Source organism: Hetaerina americana, unplaced genomic scaffold (assembly GCF_022747635.1).
Source record: "Hetaerina americana unplaced genomic scaffold, ioHetAmer1.1.p SCAF_44, whole genome shotgun sequence".
In the NCBI taxonomy this organism is placed as follows: Eukaryota; Metazoa; Arthropoda; class Insecta; order Odonata; family Calopterygidae; genus Hetaerina; species Hetaerina americana.
In genome coordinates this window covers 2,557,624-2,573,441 of record NW_027287030.1, presented here as the reverse complement: position 1 = coordinate 2,573,441, position 15,818 = coordinate 2,557,624, and the positions used below count along the sequence as shown (strand labels likewise).

The 15,818-nt window shown below is 42.1% G+C and overlaps 1 protein-coding gene across 3 annotated transcripts in view; it reads left to right on the top strand.

The window, feature by feature from the left end:
• Positions 1-15,818, top strand: part of wrd (Protein phosphatase regulatory B subunit well-rounded) — a 367,100-nt gene that overhangs the window by 164,910 nt on the left and 186,372 nt on the right. For all 3 annotated transcript variants that reach the window (XM_071591240.1, XM_071591242.1, XM_071591241.1), the window contains one exon: positions 6,844-7,279. In XM_071591240.1, the coding sequence (XP_071447341.1) occupies positions 6,844-7,279 (436 nt within the window). The remainder of the gene's footprint in view (positions 1-6,843; positions 7,280-15,818) is intronic.

Sequence of the window (15,818 nt, the reverse complement as noted above, 5' to 3'; positions counted from 1 at the left end):
ATATATATATATATATATATGTACATATATATATATATGTACGTGTGTATATATCTTCGAAACAGAACGATCTTCGGTGACGACACAAAATTATAAAAACATTGATTCCGACATTTAAACACAAAAACCCAAAGAAAGGGCACTCATATATGTAGTTTCGACGGCCGTGCCGTCGAAGCGTGTGTGTGTATTTGTGTGTTTGATATCCTTAATTTCATTTTCTTAAGTTTCATTGGAATCTAAATACCGAATGTGATGACAGTATTATTTATTAATAAACGAGGCAAGGCTCCCGTGCGTTTCCTTGTAGCATACTGGGGTAGGTGGAAGAACCTGAAAATTCATTCTGAACTTGTCGTCAAGGCCGCCCCGCAGAGACTCCTGCCTGGAGATATTTTTACGCGTCCATTGAATCGTGTCTCTCACGTTTGTCGTCCGTTGCATCACTTGCGTAGCGGATCGAATCTCACGCGTGCGGTGCGTGCACTCATTTCATTAGGATGAATTGACGTGTGCTCGGGACCTCCTCGAGTCATTAACCCCGTCCGTTGTACCAGAGAGTTGCCAAGTTGAGAGGAAATAGGTAGTCTCCCCTTCTGCAAGCGCCCGTGTCACAGATCTTGAGATTTTAGCAAGGCGACGAAAATTTGTCCGCAGGAGCGGATTTCGTTAGGGACTTGGGAAACAAACGGAACGGGGTTTTCATCGAGTCCGACGTGGTCGGTCAAGGCGACAGTAGTAATGGAGCGGAGTGCTGATTAAAAGATTAGTAGTTACGAAAAAAGCTAAAGGAAGTTTTACAATGGGCATTTACTTTAAAGAAGTTGTTTCAATTGATATTTCTTTTCTGTTTCTTCGGTTTCTAAAGATTTTATTTTGTTGGACGAGGTCTGCGTATTAGTATATAGGTATGTATCGACGTAAAAAAATGTTCTGATAATTTCACCTTACTATAAACGAATGCTGCTCGGTTGAATCATGTGAGAGAAAGCGTGCTCCGTAGGCATGCATAAGCGGACGCATAATGTTGAACCAAGTTATATTTGTATATTTCAAATGGATGTTAGACATACTTTCTACAAGCGGTCTTTTTATTTGAGGTGTCAGAAAATTATTAGACCACGCAATAACAAGAAATCTGTCAATCTCGTGAGATTTAAATTAGCATGTTTTGTCTTGAAGACTCACAGGGTGATTTCATATGAATTTGTGGTAAATCGATCGCACGCGGGAGTTATATACATTTCTTACTGCTCGGAAAATCTTACGAATGCTATAATCCACGGTTACATGCAACTGTAAACCGATTGAACTTGTATCGTCGTTTAGACAGTAATGCAAAATCAATCCATTAAGAATATATGGCATGTTGTCATCGGCATAGGGAAAGTTTCCTTTGGAATATCGTAATCCTAACATGGCGAAAAATGTCATTCATTCAATGAAGTGTGGAGTGAATATGTCTTGGGGAGCTGTTTTCTACCGAGTATTTTAAGGTGAACACTATGAGTTTGCGTCTTGCAGTTGTTGGCGATGAGAATGAAGGAAAGAAAGGGTTTTTTCATATTCCTAATTTCCTTGTGTTACACCCCTTCCATGAGATTAATTATCTTGAGACTTCTGAAAATCCTCATGTAAAACGTGTAATTGATTTAGAAGATTCCGGAATTCGAATGTGATTAATTAAGCTCCGATAATGCGGCCATTTCTTAAAACTCCAAATCACTGAAAAAACCTTATTTGTGATAGAAATAATTCTAAAACACAATACACTGTATAAATTAATAAAAAATATTTGGGACGAACTTATTATGTTTATAAAGTTCTTTGTTATTGAAGTAGGAATTGTAAATTTCTTTGTGGTTTTGAGAAACGGGTGCCAATTTGGTCCTCACCCCACACGGCTCCGTGTCTTGGTGACATGATTGTGCGTATGAGACACATTTGTTCGGCGGTATTGCTCCATCCCCTTGGATTCTTGATTTCCTAATTTTTCTCCCTCTGTCAACCCAAGGGCGCTTAAATTTTCCACCTTGCGCTCCACTAAAAATAACCGTATAGTTATAAAATGAATTGAAAAACAAGGAGGCCGGCTGCCACGATGTAAATTTTAAGTTAACGTGACGTCTTTACTCTTGGTGGAATTTTTCCTTGTCCTGTCACGCCATCCAATTTTATGTGTAGACTCTGTTATTTGTTTTCTAGAATTTCGTGAAACCTTGCGATGTCTTTTTCGACCCACCAAAGTTTGGCGACTTCCAGTTTCGAAATACCTTATGTGGTTGAGGGGAAGAGAGATTGTGGCTGTCGAGAGAAGGCAGTCTTTCCTTTCACTGGTCGGACGGGTTGATGTGCATCCCCAAGTGTGTTTAAAGGTCCGCGTCGAGGTCAAGGGCGGGGTTCTTTACAATCTTGGCCCCCTTCATCGGGATTGGGGTGTACACCCCCGCTTTTAATCCCTTTCAAGAAGGGAATGGTGGGCTGCTCACACCAAAGCTCCGCTCTGTAATGGTACCTCTTCTCCTCGGCTATAAAATGCGTCAACGAATTGAATTATGGCCTGGCCAACGGAATGGAGCTTTTCCTTAGGGGAATCTTGACGGTGCGGTGGCTAGCGTACTGATTTTACACCCAGAGTTTCGAATGCCGGAGACGGCAGATCTTTTTCAGTGGTATCCCGACTTGACGTGCTGTGTGCTGGAAAGCACTTTGAGTGAGTACGCCGTCCGTCGGATGAGACGTTAAACTGCGGACCCTTTGGCGCCTTTCAATTAGAGTTAGCTAATGCCGACGCCGGGTTTCTCTCCACTCTTCCTCCAATCCCATCCATCCCTAATGGTGCCAAAGACCTCTGCTGTCGGTCGCCTCCCATAAATCTACTTCTACAATCTACGCTCAATTATTATCAACGTATAGGCTATTACCTTTCCTTGCTTTTAAGTTGGCACTTTTATATTCCTCTTTAGTGGAAGGGATCTTCGTACCATTATTTCATTTCCTTTTCCTTACTTATAAGTAATTTGACGTGCATCGTTAATAGAAGTGTTGTTTGTGAGTTTTTAATCAGATTTCTTGCTCCCGACGACATCGTTAGGGAGAGTATAAGGATAGCAATGGCGAAGTTCCGACAAAGATGGAAGACAATCTAATCTTTATGCAGCCCCAAATTATAATTTTGCAGTTGTTCGATAAATAAACAAATGTTTATTCATCGACTGTCTCTTCCACAGCTGATATTATAGCTGATTACTCAAATGGAATATCCGCATGTTTTACTTAATTGTCAGGGATACGGTTATCAGACCAGCTTGGTAATCGGGTGGGTAAATGATCAACGTCCATTCAAGGAGTCCAGATGCCCGGAAATTTCATGAATCAGTGTTGGAATGTGAACGTATCAAAGAACGCCAAGGTAAGTTCAAGGGTTAGTCATGAAAAGTTTGTTAGAGGAAAATTGGCATGTGACAATGTAGCGAAGAGAGGGACTGTGAGCCAATCCTTGGACCGATAACGTATGATGACAGTTGTGGTGGAGCCAAAATACCTCTGGAATCGGAGACGAGCCCTTTGGTTTCGGGCGTACCACATATCCTAGCGCCGTCGGCGGCCTTGGCTTTGATTTATACCATTCGGCGAGTTTCCTCTTCCCCAATCTTCAACGAGTCGCCTTACTCTCCTCGGCTTCCCCGCTGCCCCTGATCCGCTCGCTCTTCCACTCGGCTGCAGTGAGAACCCACTTGTGAGTTTTCCCATTTGCCCCCTTTCCCTACACCCCTCGTCTCTCACATACCACGACTCCCTCTCTAAACGGCTGCCGTCTCTGTCTTGCCCCATTTTGCCCCGTCGGATGACGTACCGCGGTGACGTCATTCGTGTCTTTTTGATTGATAATCCTCCTCTACCCCTGCGAGCTCTCCTCTTCATCTCTCCGCGTCATTTTCAAGACGGTGGAATTCTCGACTATCCGCTGGAATAGGGGGGGGGGCGTGATGTGGAGTGCACGCCTTCTTTTTTCCCCAGCAACTCTCGCTCCCTTCCTCACCCCCATGTCTTTTTCATTGAGCCGCATCGGGGGACGTACGGGAATCTGCAGCTGTCGGGATCCGAAGTGGGACGGGTGAAGCCCCAGACGAGTCTGCGCTATACTATACTCATCCTCATGAAGAAGCTTGCGTAACGGAATACTTTCCTGTCCTGTGGGAATTCTTTCGTCCTGTCTCGGGCAAAATGTTGTTGATTGTGCGGAGTGGGTGGGGGACGGGTGTTATTTCAGTTTGAGTCTGCGCTATACTATACTCATCCTCATGAAGAAGCTTGCGTAACGGAATACTTTCCTGTCCTGTGGGAATTCTTTCGTCCTGTCTCGGGCAAAATGTTGTTGATTGTGCGGAGTGGGTGGGGGACGGGTGTTATTTCAGTTTGAATCCTCCATTAATAGCATTTTCTGTTTATTCAGTTTTATAATTTTATAATTGTCGTACCTGTCTGCGATCGATTTCAATGATAACCTTAATCCCAGGTATGGCTTTAATAGTCTTCGCGCAATATCGTGTGTAATGTTAGATTAGATTTGTCTTCAGATTAGATTTCTAAACTTAAGTTAAAACTAATAAATTCATTGCCAAGAAGCGAGTCGTATGGATTTCGACCCCGGTTGATTTCAACGCTTCATCTGTTTTGAAATATAAGTCCTCGTATCTTAAAACTCTGCTTTGAAAATTCGCACAATCAGTAGTCATTGTGATGCGAGGTTTCAGTTCACATGGTTTCCAACTCTTGCGCGATCACGAGTAATATTGATGCGATGGTTCAAAATCACACGATTAGTTCCCATTTAATCATTGTCAAAACGTCGCTATTTGTGAAAGTGTGGTGTACTTAAGTCACCTTCCACATGTTTCCCTCGTATAGCGGAGAGTCATGGAAGGGAATTTTCTAGAATGTTGGACGCAGAGAAGTATTTGTTGGAAAAGAGAAGTCAAGGAATTTCACTCTTAACACACAATATCGGTTTTGGTGAAAAAATTTATTTTTTGAAATTTGAATTTATTTAACTACACAGAAGGTGATGACCAACAGCTGAGGCCATATGTGTCATTGGGGATATTTGATTATGATTATTTGTTAGGGATAGGATTTTCAGGAAAATAGGAAGGATGGAGAGAAACCTCTGGCGTTTGCATTCGTCTCCTTTTTACGAAATAGGTCACGCAATTTAACGCTCCATTCGATGGACGGCGTTCTTCCCTTAGTGATGCTCTTCACATGGCGCCCAATTAGGAATCGGGATGTCTCTGGAAAAATGGAATCCCTGTCCGATGCAGGCACTCGAGCTCAGACCTTAGGGCTAGGGAGGAAGTACACCCGCTAATTCTCCAACCCGATCCCCACTAGTAGAGTGTCTATTGTTTTAAAGCAGGTTTCCTTAACTGGGAAAGAGTTGAAAGATAACCGACGGCTTACTGTCAGTCATTTATTTAGTTACTTAATCTGCTTACCTGCTGGTGATCCCTCAGGCACCTCATCCCGGAAAAAAGATATGAAACAGTATTTGACAAGTTCACTAGTAAATTAAGACATATTCAGCCTTCGTACTATTGCATTTGGGCTACTTTTAAGGGAAATATTTCTTTTCCTTGTCCCCAGCAGTACTCGCCGGACTGAAAAATATTCTCGAGATAGTGTCATCCTTGATCTCATTTGAGATGATTCATGTTAAGTAACCATGTGAGTGATGAAAAAGGGGTGTGGCCTATCCGTGGTTTTCGAAGTATATTTCCCTTTTCTTAGTGCGCATTTAGCACTAGAGGCAAAGGCGCGTCCTTGAAACATTAACCAACAGTCATATTTCACGATTAATTTCACAGTTTTATGGTATTTTATTTACGACATATTTTGACGATATTTTATTCAGAAAGACTTAGGAAACTCACGGACGTTTCGGGGCCAGTAGGCACCCTTCATCAGCAGTAGAAGAAAACTGAACTGCTTTGAGCGACCTTGAGTGCGAATTACTCATTATTTTTAGCATATAAATGTGTGTGTATCTTCTACGAAACTCACATGGATGTGAATAATAATTTAAACGAAGGAACGAGATAGCCCTAGCAAACAAAAACACAGAAAAATATACAAAAAGACACTCACGAGTATTCTAAATTTTGTATGTTTGTCAGTATTTTTGTTTTTTTAGCGCTATCTTACTTTTTCTTGTGAATTAAATATGCATAAACACACTGTCACTTATGCACGTCGTATAATGCTAGCGACTATACCCGGCTTCGCTGGACCAATTTGTCCGTACTAGTGTACTGGATATTATTAATTTTAGTGGGCTTTTTATGTACTTGTGTAGGGTGGCATTTACGTGAAAACATAAACAATTCTTGATCAATTAATTGTTTTTATTCATCTACAATGTGATTGTTCAGTATTGCTACGTAAACAATTATTGATGCATGTAATTTGATCATTATTGCTATACTCTTATATATGTGCGACAAATATTGTTCATATTGAATTATGTGCGATTTTATTTTGCCTGGTACAGTGGATACCGAATTTGAAAAAAAACGAATTGATGAACTAATTGAAATCTTTTTGTTGTAGTCAAACGTCCCGCCATATGTGTGAGAAAAAAACAGTTTCATTAAAAAATTCTGTTTTTCGATCTAAAAAAATTCCAGTTAGGTATATCCAAAGTGGACCTAGCCTATTTACTTCCTTGTGACACCTTAGTTCGTGGATACAAAAGGGTAGACAAAGGAGGGCACTACCTTGATGCTCACACTTCCTCAACCTTCTCGACATCACTTACTGATTCCCTTCTCCCCTCTCTCGCAGGTTAACAAGTCGTCGGGCGTGGCGAACGCCAACTCGACGCAGTCGCCGCCCGGGGCCGCCACGGCCCCCCAGCTGGTGCCGCCCCCGTCGTCCCAGGCGGCCCCACAGCCGGTGGGGGCCGGGTCCCCGCAGGGGGTGAGTAGCCCGTCCACGTCGCCCAGCCAACCGGCCGCCCCTCTGCCGCCCTCGCAGCAGGGACAACCGCCCTCGCAACAGGGGCAGCCGCCCCCCGCCCAACCGGCCGCCCCCAAAGGGAGCAACAATGGGGGCGGGGGTCAGTCCCCCACTTCCGTGCCCCCCAACGTCCCCCCGCCCACGCAGATCAACAAGATCAAGTACCCCGGCCCCCTGCAGAATAAGAAGGACAAGCGGCAGAGTTCGTCCCGGTTCAACGTCAGTAAGAACAGGGAGCTGCAGAAGCTGCCACTGCTCAAAGGTGAGTGCTGTTAACTCTTCTTGTCTGTTGACCTCCCATGGAAATAGGAAGAGAGAGAGCGCAACAAAACAGAAAGGGAAGTACTCCCTTTCATAAATGAAATAATATAAAAACAGATGGAAGCTATTTTATACCACTGAAGTTTATGCTTCATAAAACAATCTTACTTTGCCCGGCGGCTGTGACCTATTAAGTGAAACGTGGGAAAGGATAACCAAAATAAAGAGAATATTACGCAATTAGAACTATGAGGAGTGTAAACAATATGTTAGTGGGGCTGAGGCTGCCAAAAAAATCCTCGGGTGTCCAAAATCCCCGAATTTATTTTAAAATAGAATCCCAAAGTGGCCGCAATTAACGATTCCTGAAGTAGGATGATATTTTGGGTCAAGAAGTTACTTTCGATACGTTCTCTTTTTTTTGGTAAGATCTTCTGTCAATGTCGTGGTTTATTTAATGTGAAAATTTAGATGAAAACTTCTCAAAGTGTCGGACACGAAACTAGAAAATTTATTTAACCGGCATTGTTATAATTTCAGATAAGTATGTCCTGCGGGTAAAACTGACGAGGATATGAATTTGGTCGACTTTGGAGCACAAGGACTATCATGGATCATAAAAAAGAGAGCGCGTAAAGAAATTTCGGAATTAGATGGAATGAGGAAACGTTGGGTATTAAACCCATTTCTTCTTTTGACCTAAAATTGAAAGCGCATTGAATTTGAATTAAGTGGAGATGTCGCCAACGGATTTGAAGAATTGGCAGATCCTCCTACCTTCACTTCACTTGCTTAAAGGTCGAGGCTTTGAGTCTAGATTCGAGTAGCATGAATGTTGAACGAGCTCGTATTAACCTTTGATTTCTCTTACGGGAAACTCGATTCCATGGGGAAACATTAGGCACCAACGGCGTCTGGCTGAGAAAAATATTTCATTATTCGTTTGAAAATTACAACTGAGATAGGAATCTCTCTTAAGCATACCACCATTCTTCATCTAATTAAAAAAATGGAAATGTAGAGAGTATGCGAGAAATGTTTGTGAAGTATAAAAGAGGAAATTAAGAAAAGGGTAAAGCTTGGGAAGAAATGGATCAAAAGAGCATACCTGGAATTCATCGGTCATTCTTGGCTTAAAAAGGATTGATAAATTAATAATTTGGAAAAAAATAAACAGTCTCTAATTTAATATTTCCCATTTCATTCTCTCCACGTTTGCTCTTGATAAATTTTTTAAGCTTATAATTAAATCTTTCAGAATTTAATGCTTTATTATATTACGATGCTTTCACACCCAGAGTTGGAATTCTTAGAGGTATAGAAATCAAATGCTCTATTAAAATAATTAAAAGCATTTGGTCATATTACTTAATTATTCGTAGCTCGGTTATTATATGTTAATATTGATCGGATGTTTGAGTCAGTGTTTTCCATCTTACGTAATAATTCCGCGACAAAAGGAAAATTTAGGTAGGAGTTGCAATGGAGAATATGGAGAAAACTTGCTCATTTACCTGTGCAAATGGGATTCACACCTATCTCGCTGGTTAGGGGGCGAACCGCGTTCTTCAAGACTGACGGAATTCTTCGGGGCAGCGACAACTTTCTCTCGGCGGACGCTGTCTAGTCTGCTCCTGATCGGTGTTTCGAGCCGTCTCGCCGCTGTCTTAGTGACCACGCGGGAGGTCCGTTCCGATCAGTGGGAGAAGTAACGCAAAGGCGTGCGCCTCGATTGACTGACCGTGGTGTCGAACAGGTTGGAAGGGGGGCGGGAGAGGAATCGTGAGAAGCTGTCCGGTTCCAGTTACGTGATTGGACGTTGTGCGGGTGCGCCTGGTGTCGTCCCCGATGCTAGTGGTGAACGGCGGGTGACCTGTGCCTCAAGGGGTCGACAGCGTTGTCATTGGGACGTGGGTGAACGGGGAGTATTGGGTGGGGGCGTGAGAGGAGTGTATCCTAATGCCCTCGATTAAAAGGCCTCGGAGCAATGTCGTATCCAGGTATGTAACCAAACCATAGTAATCAACCCGGAGGTTGGGTTGGTACGAAAGCGATGTTTAGACGAGAACCATCTCATTCATTTTGAATCTCAAAAATGGGAAGAATGGATGTATGATTTCCGGGATTGCACTGACATAGGTAAAAAATAAAAGGGATTTTTCATGATCATTCCCGAATCAGATTATTGCAATCGAATTTTTTTTGTTACATGATGTGCAGTGGAGCCGTTAGTCTTACATGAAATCTCAAGTGTATTCCCGAATACGATGGATAGAACGAAATGTTGGAAAAAAAATCCATCACTTACTGGAAGAGAATGAAAACATTTTATGCCCCCGGCGGATCTGGATTTATGTTGCGTCAGAATAGGAGGAAACTAGGAGGATAGAGAATCGAGGGTGAGCAGTTCATCTTTTGGACAAAGTACAAGAGCCTAAGGAGGGTGGAGTTGACTCACTTAGATAGGGAAGGAGGCAGGGGTTGCTTTTACTTTCTCTGTGCCTTCCTAAGTTTCCCGGAAGATTTTTTACTCGAAAGGTTGCATAGCTCTGGTGTGGATGTCCTAAATCACCAGGAATCCGATCCAGCCCCTCTGTCAGCAGCCAAGTGCCTCGCCCACTTGGCCACCACGCCCTTTTTGATAATATAGAGATGTAGAAGAGGGTTAAAGCTCTGGGTATTAGCAGATAGAGACAGTTCTGTACGGAGCTATACTACATTTGCCAATCGTGCACATTTTTATGATTTTTTTTAAGATTACCTTTGTTTCGAAACCTGGCTCGCTGTTGTCCAGAAACTTGATAATTATGAGAGCTATATGTGCATATAATTTTTGAGAGACGGCGTGTTTTCTCATTCGTGAGCACTCGTGAGAGATCTACCGTTTCCATTCCCCAATGTGATATTGCCAGTGTGTCGGGTCTTTCGGAAGACCGGTACGAGTAACTATAAAGGAATTGATGGAACCTGAAAGTTCTCTAGAAAACAATATTAATTATAGTAATCAACCTTGAGGTAACCTGCTAAATCCTCTGGAATAGGACGAACTACACAAGTAAATAGATATAATGTTATTCTTACGTTTCATTTTTTTTAAATTGACGATCGGAATGGAACTCACGAGCTTGTTTCTGGTGCATCCCGAACTTAGTGCTACTTTCTCTTCTGATCCGTATTTGACTTTGAAATGTGGTGCATCATCATGGACGATAAGTTCAAAATTTTCATGCTTTTCTTGAATTACGCGAATCAGCTTATCCTGCTCTTCATATTTGGAAGATAAAGAAGTACGTGGATGGGAAGTGGAGTCATTCCCTTTGGAAAATTGTGGAAGCCATTATTGTTAAAGATTTTTTATTCAAGTTTAGAGACACTCTGGTTTGCTCCTCGGGAATGTGCCTGTCAGCTGAATGGCTTCATCCCCGGACGTTGTGCTCCGTGTTCGGCGAGTGAAAAGGACCCTTTAGAACCGTCTCCCTGTTATGTACGGACTTACATGAAGTTGAGTGGTCATTAAATGGCGAGTAAGGCACTTGTTAGTGTATAGCAGTGGCAGATATTTTCATTTGATTAAACGATGGTCGTGCATTAACCTAGTTAAAGTTTTAAGTCTATAAGTCAATATCTTCCAACAAATTAATCCCTTATTATAATATAGTCAGGCCTGAGTTTTTTGCCTGGCCCACCCTAGCCAGTGGACAAAGCTTTTCTGAGGCTTGGCCAGACGAAGTTAAGAGAAAATTTTGATCAGGTTACATGAATTCTGCGTTACTTTTCAAGTTTCTGGAAACAAATCCCTAGAGGAAAAGTCAACTAACTCATCTAAGGAATAAGGGTGTGGTGGCTTGATGAATAAATAGTTGATTGTATCAATTAATTCATTCCTCTATTAATTATTTATTTGTTTAAATTTTTTAAGGAATTAAAGCGTTTTAAAACACAGAATAATTAAATTTCTTTTTTTAGGATGCATGGAAAAATATCGCTCCCATCCCATGCTCGTGTCAGAGCCAAGTGAAGTCCCCGTTTACGAACTCGGGCAGGCTTATAATAGTACATATTTCATTCACATAATCTCATCCTGTCTACCTTTCATAATGCCTGTTCATTTTCTCGCTCATCTGCGCTTAGCTAATGTTTCCCTTCTATTATGGACTTGAACATCCCATTTCGTCTTTACATCCTCAGTCCAACTTTTCTGCATTATGCGAATTAACGCGACAGCCCCGTCTTTCTCCATGACATTCCTTTGGTTTCTTCGTTTGTCTTCCTCACTGTTTGACTTACTACCTTGATCAAAAATTTCCCGGAATTTATTCAGAAAATTAAAAATACAAGTTTATTCATCTAAATCTATATTGTCCCCTTCAAAGTAATCCCCATCGACTGCAACACACTTATGCCAGCGCTTGATCCAATCCTCGAAACATTTTTTATATTCGGTTTTCGGTATGTCCATCAGTGCTTCCTGCGATTTTTCCATTACTTCCTCTCGGCTGCTAAAACGCGTTCCCCGTAATGGTTTTTTAACTCGATTGAACTGAAAGAAGTCACAGGGAGCCAAATCAGGTGAATTCGGTGGCTGTTGGATGGTATTTGTTGCATTTTTCGTCAAAAAATTACGAATAATGATAGCACTGTGCGACGGTGCGTTATCATGGTGCAAAATCCACGAGTTTTCTGCCCACATTTCTGGTCTCTTTCGGCGAATTGCTTCACGCAAACGTCTCATAACGCCCAAATAATACTCTTTGTTTACTGTCTGGCCTTCTGGCAAAAATTCATGATGCACTACACCGTTGTAATCCATGAAAACCGTCAGCATTGCCTTCTTTTTTGACTGAAAACGACGTGGTTTTTTTGGTCTCGGCTCATTTGGTGAACGCCATTCACTTGCCTGATGTCTGGATTGCGTGTCGTACTCATAAACCCACGTCTCGTCTCCAGTAATGATCCTTTTGATGAATGTGGGATCGGATTCAGCCTCGCAAATCATGTCTTTTGCGACGTCAACGCGGTCTCTTTTTTGCATGAAATTGAGGTCTTTTGGCACCAACTTTGCTGCTACACGACGGAAACCCAAATCATTAACCACAATGTCTTGGGCGGATCCATAGGCAATGTTCAAGTCCTCCGCTATTTCTCTGATGGTTAATTTGCGGTTATTGACCAACATTTCTTTTACTTTATCAATTTTTTCACCGACTTTCGATGTCGATGGTCTGCCACTGCGTTCATCATCTTCGATTGACTCACGACCACTTCTGAACCGCTCGTGCCACTGGTAAACGACCGTTTTTTTTTAGAGAATCGTTGCCGAAACACTTTTCCAACATTTCCAACGTCCGTGCGCCACTAAATCCGTTTTTTACGCAAAATTTAATACAAGTTCGTTGTTGCAAATTTAAATCCATTTCTGAAATTGTAAAAAATCGCCAACACACACAGAGATAGATGTACTCTTGGCTACGTAACTTTTGCAAATGTCAAGTTATGACACTAAGATTTAAAGGGAATATCAACAACAGATGTACCAATTTAACAAAAAAAACAGAACTCAAATCGGAACGATGGGAGCGCCACACGGTGGTTATTCCGGGAACTTTTTGATCAAGGTAGTATTTCATCGATCAAATTTCATACCAACATTTTAAAAACAAAACGCTCATTCTATTTCCTCGTGGGAGAAGTTTCAGAACTTCAAATCATAATCCTCACAGATCTTTTGTTAACGTATTTACGCATCATACCGACCATGGGTTCCATTCCTTTTTGTATTTATTTCTTTTTCCCCGACGCAATATACTCCTAATATCCGTGATAAAGGGTTCATTTTCGTTCAAACAACCGTTCCAAGTGTGCGAATCGTCTCACCTGCTTTGATTTATGACCTCCTTCTCCGATGACATACTGGGTCTTACTATTTCTTGCGCGAAAGACAATGGTAATCACGGTAGCAATAACATTAACGGCTGAAGCCATCAAAAGTTTCGGAGTCGGCTCTAGAGTGGGCCTCCGGTACTGGGGGGCCTTTTTGCACGTTGGCACTCGAGGGCTCGGCATCCGGCGTTGAGGGATCCGCGTTTGCCGTTGGGAGGCATCAAAAGTGTCGAGCCAGCGACGATTTAACGAGATTTGGTGGGGCGCAGAGGACAACCACTCGATAAAGGCAATGGCGCATACGCGCGGGAGTGTCATCTCATTCCTTTTGTGATGCTAGGCAAGTGACGGGAGGGGAAGAGTGTTGCTCAGGCGACCATTTCACATCCACTCTCCTCCGGACTGTAATCCGATCGTCGTCGTCTTTTGGATTCCCTGAGCATGCTCTCGCAGGTAATCGGGTTAGGAGCGATGCAAATACACGTCCCGTGTCTCCGTTAGTCCCTAGTGTATTATGCTGACTGTCCTTAACTCGGGAGGAAGGGGTTTGCGCCTGCAAGGAAATAGGCTTTTAATGTCCGCGTAGGTCGCGTCGAAAATATTTTTCGTGACGGTTTGGAATTCTGAAATTTCGTCGAGGGCTTTTACTGTTTTTGCTAAGGGGTGGAGAAAATTAGCGAATGGCATTGCTTACGAAACTGGTCTGTATTTTTTTCTGTAGTCACTGTGTTGTGAAAATAATACTAGTTTTATTAGAGGTTTTTGATTGGATACGTTTGCTGTCTCTTTCAGCTCGTTTTTACTTTCTTTTTTGAAATTAGAATCTTTAGTTGTTCATGGTTTCCTTGTTATAGGTGGGTAAACATAAAAATTAAAGTAAAAGGGGTTGACACTGATTTGTATCGTGTTGTTTGTCTTTTGTGAGATAAAGCCCATGCAACTCGTCACCTTAACCATTCCCGGATTTACTCAAAATACGAACTATTTGCTCTCTTTGCTCTTTCCTCTTTGTTCCCTTTCGCATTTGACGTAACTTACATCCAGATTCGGTGTGGACATAGGAATTATTTTCATTCTAGTTCAGTGGGTAAAGAATATTTAAAAAAATAATTATTTTGTTCCATTCATCATATTCGATATTTCAGTTGAGAATACAATTGAGATTTCATGCAAGAGGAAATGACGCGACTTCCTGTCATATCAAAAATTTTCCAATTGCACGAATCCGATGCAGGTATCATCACACAGTACATCATCGTGTATTTATTTATGGTGGCACAAAGCCAGAAATCATGTGTCAATTCGTATTAATTATTAATTCCAGAAAGAATTGGGATGGTTCTAGTCCTAGTGTCGCTTTCGATTGCAAACGACATGTTATTCCCTGGAGTCGAACGGAAGTCGTGGACCTATTTAAAATAGACTTGGCGTTGCAACAAACACGGTTAACTCGTAGCTGTTGCCAAATATTTATTAGCTGCTTCCTTCTCTTCTGATTGGGTACGTCTTCCACACACGACTTCTCTACTCTTTTATAAGTACGAATAAGAATCTTCATTCCTTGCTTCATTTACCGGGGGTAACATTTTTTTAGTTGTTCGTATTCAATCCTTTAATGGTAGGTTTCCCATAGGCCTCTGGCGCCACATACTTTTGTGCTCCTTAGCCCTAACTAACACAGCACAAAATATCCTTAGACCCCAGAGTAGCTCATTATTTAGCTGTGAATGTTTTCTACCTCCCTTAATTTCATCCAAAATACCCATTCTTTTCCTCCCTCTACTTCGATTTCCCAGTTTTCCACCGTCTTCGCTGAGTTCCCAATGCTTCTCAGTATCTTCTTCATTCCCTTGACCAGCCTTTTTCGAATTTCCTTCGGAAACTTTTTAACCCTAGCTAACCAAAAACTTCATCGTTGGTTTACCTTTCCGTTCATTTTATTTTTTCAATTCTCCTCGACACCCATATCTCAAAGGCCTCCAATATGAGTTTATCCTCCTGCCTCAACGACGGGGCTATGTAGAACTAGAATCCACATTAGAGTTTTTAATTTCTTTCTGTACATCTTTGCTTAAGGTGACTGTCTCTTTGTAAACGCTTGATTACCAAACGGATATTTTCTTTCAATGCCCCCGCCACTTCTCCTACCTTAATTTATAACAATTCTCGAATATTTGCACTGTTTAAAACAATGTTCTTGTAACTGTTCTACTTTATGCTCCCGAACTGTAATGTTTATCTTTGCCTCCCTATTCCATAAGAATGTCATTGTCTGTTTTCTTTTGATTAATTCTGATCCCATACCTGTCACACCGATTCTTTAGTGAACTAAGTAATGGTTGTAACTCTGTGAGAAGTTAATCCAAAAGGAGAGTTAATCCAAACCTCGAAGTCATGGGGAATGGATGGGGAAAAGAGCTTTGGGGGAACTAGGAAGTGCAGGGAAATGAACAACGACATTTCTGTCGTGACCCTGACCTGACGCTACCACCCCCTTCGCCACCACCCTCTTCCATCTCCCGTCCTTCCAATTGCCCCCTCCTCCCCAAGGGGGGCTGAGTGAAGGTGGGGGGGGGAGAACTGCAGGAGACAGGGAATGAAGAGGGTGCTTTCCGGGTGGCGAGGATGCTTCCGCGAAATGCCGGCCGTCCCATGTGGTG